At 33.8% G+C, this 9,426-nt stretch overlaps 1 protein-coding gene across 4 annotated transcripts in view; it reads left to right on the forward strand.

Moving 5' to 3' along the window:
• LOC111385917 (DNA-directed RNA polymerase V subunit 1) overlaps nt 1–5,144 on the forward strand; it is a 33,449-nt gene extending 28,305 nt beyond the window's left edge. For all 4 annotated transcript variants that reach the window (XM_023010334.1, XM_023010336.1, XM_023010335.1 and 1 more), the window contains 5 exons: nt 896–1,069; nt 1,164–1,304; nt 1,455–3,160; nt 3,798–3,912; nt 4,379–5,144. In XM_023010334.1, coding sequence (XP_022866102.1) covers nt 896–1,069; nt 1,164–1,304; nt 1,455–3,160; nt 3,798–3,912; nt 4,379–4,936 — 2,694 coding nt within the window. In that variant the 3' untranslated portion in view covers nt 4,937–5,144. The remainder of the gene's footprint in view (nt 1–895; nt 1,070–1,163; nt 1,305–1,454; nt 3,161–3,797; nt 3,913–4,378) is intronic.
• The last annotated feature ends 4,282 nt before the right edge of the window (nt 5,145–9,426 follow it).

A 9,426-nucleotide genomic window follows, 5' to 3' on the forward strand; every position in this document is an offset into this window, starting at 1 on the left:
TTAAATGATTTAAACAAGAAAAATTAATAACACGTAAAAAAAAAAAAATAAAAAAAAAAAAATAAAAAAATTCTATATAAATAAATAATTTTAAAGATTTTAATTAACGTGTCGACAACATGTTGTGCCAGTACTCGTTTTAGATACGTATCCGTGTTGGTGCATCATGGCTATTTTTCACTTAGATTTTACTAAAATTATATTTTAGTATATTTGAATATTACTAAATTTAATAGTCAACCTATAATAGTGATAAAATTTATCAAATAATAAGTTAGGAAGTTTTGTTTAAAAAATGTTCTCATATATTCGAAGATAAATAAATTTAGTACTTACATCAACTACCGCACTTACATTACATTGACAACTTGGGATCTTCTGTGTTATTATTGTCGTTCCATTTAAAATAGCCTATTCAAAGCTATCTTCTTGTTTTGTTCTTCACATGAACGTTGCATAGCCGAATTTCTACCCAATGAATTACGCTTTTGCAAATGATTCATTTAGCATTCTTGAGGAAAAGTATAATCAGATGATGTCATCATGTCTCTGTGTTCAAAAGGTGGCTTTACGCTTTATTCTTCTGCTGTAATTCAATAGTTTTGAGAATGGTAGTTTCTACATTACTGTTCAGTGTAGATGCCTTTGTCCCAGAACAATGGCTTGAAATTGTGTTTGTCTCTCACTAGGTTCATATCAGTGTTATTACAATAGCTTCAGATTCATAATTGTGTAGTTTTTTGTTGTTAAGTCAGTTTTAGAGTTTTGTAGCAATAATATAACTGTGTAATATTTTGGTCTAGCTAATAAATTTTAGTCTTGGTTGTATGTTTTCATTTGTTTAGATTTCTTTATTCTTCTTTCCAGAGGGTTAACCTTTAGTCTTAATTTATAGCGTCTGTCCACATCAGTGACGATGGTTACAAAAGGCGTGTTGAAAGATCATCTTCTTTTGTTGGCCAATAGCATGACATGTGGTGGCAATCTGATTGGTTTTAACGCCGGTGGTATTAAATCATTATCAAGATCGCTTAATCTCCAAGTACCATTCACAGAGGCTACACTGTTTGTAAGAACATTTCTGTTTTGTGATATGGATTGTGTCATTCCTATTTTTTGTTATCTGTCTTGCTAACGTATCTTTTATCTTGTCTCTGCTTCAGACCCCGAGAAAATGCTTTGAAAGAGCTGCTGAAAAGTGCCATGTTGATGCTTTGACGAGCATCGTGGCCTCTTGTTCCTGGGGAAAACATGTGTCTGTTGGCACAGGATCGCCATTTGAAATACTTTGGGACACTAGAAAGGTGGGTTCACTTGTTATTAGTTCCTGATATCATTTTATTTTCCTTTTTGGTGGTATAAGCATTTGTTTGGTAGTGTGTAGAATTTTTTCTTCAGTGGTTTACATTAGAAATAATCAACGAGACTAATGTCTGAATCTATTTTTTTGCTAGGCTGAGTTGAATCAACAAAATGGACTGAATGTTTATGATTTTCTTCATTTGGTAAGCAGTAGCTCCAACAAGGAAGATATGGGTACTAGTTGCCTTGGTGAAGAAATTGATTATCTGGATCAGGAAGATGAATATATGGAATTTGACCTGTCTCCAGTCCGAGATTCTGGTACTGAAAAGCCAACATTTGAAGATGGCAATAGTTTTGCTCCTGATGAGAATGAATGGGTACAGACATCTACAACTGACAAAGATAGTGGTAGTTGGGATCAGGTAAAGAAAGCCGAAAGTCCTACACTTTCTGGCTGGGGGGTTGAGAAAGATGGGAAGGATGCTAACTTGGATGGCAGTTGGGGGCAGGCACTCGAGAAAGTCCAAAGCTCAACTCCTGGCTGGGGTGTTGATAAAAGTGAGAAAGATGGGAAGGATGCTAACTTGAACGGCAGTTGGGCGCAGGCAGTTGAGAAAGTCCAAAGCCCAACTACTACTGGTTGGCGTCTTGATAAATGTGAGAAGCACGATACATTCTCTGAAAAGGAACAAGAATATTATCCAAAGGATAATAGGTCTGCTTGGGGTAAAAAGGTTGATTCTGTTGAAAAGGATCGTATAGAAAAGGCTGAAAAAAGTACTTGGGCTAGTGCAAATGCATCCAAATCTAGTGGTCAGTTCAATTGGGGCAAGGATGTTCTTACAGAAGATAGTCGCCCGACACAGATTCAAGAAGAGCAGTCAGTATCCGTTTCTGCTTGGGGTGAGAAGCAAGATTCTGAGGGAAAAGGTTGGATGGAAAAAGATGATCAGAATAATTGGTCAAATGCAAGTACAACAAAGCAAAAAAATCCGTCCAACTGGGTCAGATCTTCTGGTGAGAAGGATTGGAGCGGAAGGGATGATCGAAATACGTTGGCTAATGCTGGCACACCGAAGTCAAGCAGTCAGTTTGGCTGGGGCAGAGAGTCAGATGAATCGGGTTGGAATAAGAAGAAAGACCAAAGTAGTTGGGCCTTTCCGAGTACACAAAAGGATAATAATAAGTCCAGCTGGGGCCAGGATGCAGCTCAGACGGAAAATGTTATCCCTGTAAAAGCTCAGGAGGATTCTTCACGGGCTACAGATTGGGACGCATTGGGTTCTGATGGTGGACAAGCTGGATCAGGTTCATGGTCTTCTTGGGGTAAGAAAATTGCAAAATCCGATGAAAGTGGTAAAGAGTCTGATCGCTTGATTTCTACAGCTGATGGAGACTCTATTGATGTGTTGCCTTCAAATGAAAATCTATGGGAAGCTAAAGTGGCTGGCCAAGGCAGTCAGTCAAAGCCTTCTAATGCTTGGGCCTCTTCGATTGACTGGGGTAAGGTTGATTCACAATCTCCCAGGGAAGCAAAGAAAGATTCTCCTGTTAGTAATTGGAATCCCAGTCCAAAAGAGCCAAATGACTCTGGTTTTACCCCTCGTAGACCTTTTGCTGGTAGAGGAGATTCAAACAGAGGCCGAGGTAGGGGTCGCTCCGGTGGAGACTGGAAGAACAATAGAGGTAGGGGTCGCTCTGGTGGCAGACAAGATGCTTCTGATGATTTCAGTGCACTTGGAACCTTCACAGTGACGAGGCAGCGCATGGATTTATTCACCGTGGAGGAACAAGACATTCTTTCAGATGTTGAAGCAATTATGAAGAATATCAGAAGAATTATGAACCAAACAGGGTAATTTCTTGATTTGATTCTCGGCCTTCAAATTATAATATTATTTACAGTTTTTGGTGCTTTTGGAGATAATATTATGTGCAATGATGATATGAAAAACAAAGGAAAATATATGCTCTATTATCGTTTTGTTTTTCATGATTAATGATATTATGTAGTGATAGACCCAACGGAGTAGAAAAGAAAATTCATATAGCCAAACTCAGATTTATTGAAAAATAAGATTGCATTTCGTTGTTGTTGTCTCATAATTTATGGTAGTATTGTTAGTATAGGCTGGAGAATTCTTGAAAATTTATCTGAGTTGATATAAATATTCCACTACTGCCATTGAGTAGAAATAATGCTTGTGCACATGTGAAACAAATTCCTCCATTGATCTTTTTCAGGTTACAATAAATTTGCATTTTTTGATTTATGAACTGATATTTTCAATTTTCTGAATGAGTTTCTTCCATTATGTTGTTCTCTTGGAAAGGTTTAAAAGAAGAAAGAAAAAGGGTACGAATTACTATAGTGGAGCACCTTTGACCAAGTTTTTTACTAAGATTTTGGGGTTTTGATGGTTTTGATTTCTTGTTAGGGCAAACTGATAAAATATGAATCTGAAATCTAACCAAGTAAATTTTGTGTGAAGGTACAATGATGGTGATCCTATATCGGGGGATGATCAATCATACATGGTGGACAATGTGTTGAATTACCATCCTGATAAAGCTGCAAAAATGGGAGCCGGATTAAAGCATATCATGGTATTCTAATTTGTTCTGCATTATTCGGTTAAATGTCTGTTATGTATATATTTTCTGGAATGTTTCATATATAATTCATTAGGTCTTTCTTCTTGAGTCATGAGCTTTCAATGTTTATGATATTATTGACATCAGAATAGATGAACCAAACTTGAATCTATTTTGATATATCCTATGATTTCATTTACATACTAACTTGTTTACAGTTGCAAACATGTGCATTCGTAAGTTCTGAGCAAAATTTTTAACAAATTACACGTTCTTTGTTGTAGACAAAATAAAACGAATTATATATTTAACATGCTTGAGATTGAGATGGTTTCTTCGTGTGATGTACCCTCATTATGTATGTCTCTCGGTATACTGAAGCAACATTGCAGTCGACTGCCTTGCTTCTTTCCCTTTCTGTTTTTCTAATTATTTTTAGCTGCTTGTTTTAAGCTAATTTCAGGACTTGATTTAACAGGTTAGTAGGCACCAGGATTTCCAGGATAGTAGGTGCTTCTATGCAGTTTCTGTTGACGGTGCAAAGCAAGATTTTTCCTACCGTAAATGTGTGGAGAACTTCCTCAAGGAAAAGTATCCCGACAAGGCCGAAGCTTTTATTCCCAAGTATTATAGAAGGCAGCAAGCTCGTACTGGCTGGAATAAGGATCGTGGTTCTGCCTCAAGTGAAGCTAGAACTCTCGGCTGGAAACGGGATCGTACACCTGCTCCAGATGAAGCTGGAACTCCACGCTGGTGCCCGGATCGTACTCCGGCTCCAGAAGAAGCTGGAACTCCTGGCTGGAGCCAGGAGCGTAATCCGGTTGCGGATGAATCTGGAAATCAAGGCTGGAACGCAGGCCATCAAGCTGAAGCTGGAACTCCAGGCTGGAACACAGAACGTACTCCAGCTGTAGACGTATCTGAAACTCAAGGCTGGAACACAGACAGTAGTAAAGCTCGAGATGAAACTGGAGCTTCAGGTTGGAACAAGGGTCCTACTCCGGCTCGAGACGAAGCTGGAACTCCTGGCTGGTAGTAGGTTGAAAGAAAAGGCGGGTCATTTTAACATATTGGCCGTAAATCCTAGTTAGATTTGTGGATGTTCAGTGAATCGCTTAGGCAGGCATTAATGACATGTTATGTTTTCAACTTGAAAAGTTGCACCAGATGATGGATGGATGGATGTAGAACTTCACATTATTTTTAATTGAATTTCTGCTATCAATCTAGTGTTTCTTTTTGGAGTTCTCTCTTCCATGCTGTCTCGATGCTGGAAATTTAAGCTGAGCTTAAAAGGTGCACCATTTTTTATTTTATTATTATTATTATTATTTTGAAGGAAGTAGGCTAGCTGTATCAACTGTTGTTTGTTTGCTGCTGACGGATGAGCTATTTACCAACCTAGGCCGATGAAATACTTTGAGCATCCATCTTTTGGGAATGGAATCAGACCCACAACTTTGCCGAATGAAAATCATTATTTTACAATTTTATTCGACCTTTTTTTTTTTTTATAATTCTCTCTTAAACGTTATTTAGTTCGATATTTTTATTTTTGATCGGTAAATGTAAAATTCCATAGATCAAAATTCATCTGTTTACTAGGTAATTAATATTGGCTGAGATTATCAACACGAATTGATAACTGAAAGATTTAAGACGGTAGATGCTACAAAACTAATACGAATGGATCTAATTAATAGTAATTTATAGCAAAATGCGACTTAATTGACAGCTAATTATAACGTGTTTCAACGGAGGTAGGGGGCCGCGGCCCGCCCTTGCTAAATCGCTTTCATCACATCATTGCTTTTTGGTCACTGGCCTATTCTATGGTTGGTTGGACGGTTTAAAAGAAAGATAAATTGATTTTTGAGGTCAATTTGAAATTTCATTATTATGACCTGTTTGGTTTACATGTTATTTTCTTACTTATAAGTACTTAATGTTTTGTCAGTAAGAGAGAGTTAATTTTTTTATTTTAAAACTTACTATAAGAGAGTTATTTATTTTCTACTTTAGCCAAAGGAGTCATTCTACTTTATGCATTAATAGAAAACAATTAGCTCCTGTTTGAGACCATTAAAATTCACAAAAATTCATTTTCAATTCAAATTATGTGGGCCTGCAAGCAGTGGGATCATGCTATATGTACACTTTGTTTGACATCTTCCTTCACATTGTGCCACGTGTCCTTTCATGAGTGGATAGTTTTTAAATGCAACACACTTTCCTGCTAATTGCAATTTGAAAATGAATGAAGTGTCAACAATAATGCCAACCAAATAATGTACAAATTACTTAATCCTTCTATATATACCCCCTAGATATGCATTGTTTAAAGAGATTTGGGGTTGAATCCTGTTTGGTAGCCTGTAGTTTGAAAAAACTTTTTTAAATATTATATTTTTGAGAATGTGTACCTAAAAATTAGATTTTTTTTTAACTTACGTGTAGAATATTTAATTACGTGAATGTGTAATTGAAAATGAATATGAAAAATAAATTAAAGTAACTTTTCAGCAAGGGCTAATTATGGGGAGAATGAATGGTGAGCTAAATTCGTAATGTCAATTCGAAAGTTAAGGATAGAATAGGTAAAAATAAATTTCAACGGGTGTCCTGTTTGAATCACGTGGTAGCCTGTAGTTTGAAAAAACTTTTTTAAATATTATATTTTTGAGAATGTGTACCTAAAAATTAGATTTTTTTTTAACTTACGTGTAGAATATTTAATTACGTGAATGTGTATTTGAAAATGAATATGAAAAATAAATTAAAGTAACTTTTCAGCAAGGGCTAATTATGGGGAGAATGAATGGTGAGCTAAATTCGTAATGTCAATTCGAAAGTTAAGGATAGAATAGGTAAAAATAAATTTCAACGGGTGTCCTGTTTGAATCACGATTTCTATCAAATGTCATTTCTTGTAGAAATTTTACATAATAAAGTACTCTTGAAATTTTTGCAAACTCATTAAAATCTAATATTAATGAGAATCAAACATAGGCTTATCTTCTTTGTATAATTTCTCCAATTTTTTTTTTGCTATTAAGGGCTTAATGCATCACCTTGGATTAAAAGAATATTCCGTCAATGTTCAAACACCATAAAGCATAACTAAAAATAAATTAAAATCTTATCTCCATTATTGTCTAGCCAATAGAAACAAAAAGCAACAAAGATTTTAAATTTTCCATGTAAATACTCAAAATGTTGAGCCACGGTTGAAACGGTGGCAAAAATTAAAATAACAAAAATAAAAATAAAAATAAAAAAGTTCTTACTTCTAAACGACAAATTAGCACAACCGACTTGTTTCTCAAAAACTAGCTTGTTTCAAGGTAATTTTATGGGATTTTAAATTTTGATTTATTTACATATCGTAGAATAGGATATTGACTTTTTTTTGGACAAAATCAATCAATCAGGTATTGACATTATAAGAGCAGTCGTGATGGTGCTAAAACATCAATCTACATTGAAGAACGTGATGTGAGACATATCGTCCATCATTAAACTTTCAATGAACATACAACTAAGTAATTCATGCTTAATTTCGAAGCAATCATGCCACTTAATTTTCATATGCGTGCCATTAGTCTAATGAACGTTTATGTTGACGTGGGTGCTAAAAATTAATAGAGCGTTGATGTGTATGAAGAATGATGAAAAACAATTAATATCTTTTTCTTCTCTGTGGTTCATTTTTTAAAGGACAAAAAAATTGTATTTTTGTTTGAGCATTTTTTGAAAGTGTGTTTTAACCCGAGTGATGTGAAATTGTTATGTAATGTGAAAATACACGTCGTCATTTGTTAGTTTCAACTTTCACAACAATGCTGTGATGACTGAATTTTTTGACATAATGGGTGACTAACACACACAATAGGAGGGGGCCCACTTCTTTTTTGAATTTTTTTATTCAGCGAGGCTCATCGTTATGAGAAGATGTCAACCATTATGTTAAAAAAATTCTGGCAAAGTAACTTAATTGTAACTTTCAACATCCATGCTGATGTTACATTAGTTAGACTATTGCGATAGCTAGATTGACTCAAGAATGTGATAAATCTCGCATTTAGAAAATTGGGGCATTACAGCTTGATATCGGAGCACGATTTGACTCTCTTGTAGACTTGTTTTTGAAAAAAAAAATAATAATAAATTTCTGGAGCAGTTCACATGACCAGTAAAAAAAAATTTGAACAGTAATAGTACAGTTACTGTTCACATGAATAGTAAGACAAATTTTTTTGTTTTGTTTTACATGACATGACAAAGAGTTCTAGGATTTTAAATATGATGTGTCGTACTTTGAATATTGCAAATTTTTTTTGGTTGTTATAGATTTTGTCTCATTTTGTAGTAGTTTGGATTACCATTCACATCAATACCTATTTATTTTTATGCATTTGTCTCTTTATTTTGAAGAATAAATGATTGTTTAAATTGATTTCGAGTAATAGTAGTTTAGAATTTAAATTGTTATAGTTTCATACCTATGGTTTAAATCTTACATGTGATAAATTTTTATGTGTTTTAACTTTAGTCTTTGGGGATGTTTTAAAAAATGCACCTTTGAAAAAATTGATATTTTAAGAGATTTTACATTCGATTTATTGTTTGAATTTTGTTGAATTGCGTAATTGCAAAATTGAAAGGTTTTGTCAAAAAGATCTAAACTGTCTAAGAAAAGCTTGGGATTTAAGCGGTCCGTCTGTGACCCCCCTCCTTATCTAAAAGTCTTTTAATTGTGCGTTATTCAAATCGACAAGATGAAAGACAATATTTTGGGCAATTCTAAATTTAAGAAAATTCAAAATTTTCAAACTTCTATTTTGAGAAAATTTTACTAAAAGATATACACATGTACAAAAAAAAAAAAGAAAAAAGATTACATACCTTAATTAATGAAAATGGGATTTTGTAAATTTTTTTTTATGTAAAATGGGATTACATGCCTTAATTAATATGTAATTGTATACATACTTCGAAACAAATCTTTCAAATGTTAGTCGACAATTACGTTAAGTAAATATTAATTTTTATAATATAAGTGGTTGTTATGTGGCTTTATTAGTACTTATGTGTTATTACTATGATTTTATTTTCAAAGATGTATATGTATGTATTATATGTTTTTGTTTAAATAACCATTTATAACGTGATTTTAAATAATGATACTATTGTTAGGAACTTTTATTTCTTGACTTTTTCTATTCTAAGAAATTCATAAATAATTATAGTCAAATTATTTTTTTAAAAAAATGGGAAGTTTAAAGGATAATGTAATTTTTTAAAAAAACTAATAATGTTATAAGAACACTTGGCACGTGACGCTCACCATTCGACTACTCTCCAGTTGATCCCAAGTATGAAATAAATTCGTTTCATTCTTAATTTCTAGCATGGTTATGAATCATATTTCTACATGTTATGAAATGTATTAGCATGTTCACCTCGCATAATTAAATTGTTACTTTTTTTCATTTTACTGGACTATCATTTATGCACTGAAAAAAA

This window comes from Olea europaea, unplaced genomic scaffold, assembly GCF_002742605.1.
Source record: "Olea europaea var. sylvestris unplaced genomic scaffold, O_europaea_v1 scaffold3342, whole genome shotgun sequence".
Taxonomy (NCBI): Eukaryota; Viridiplantae; Streptophyta; class Magnoliopsida; order Lamiales; family Oleaceae; genus Olea; species Olea europaea.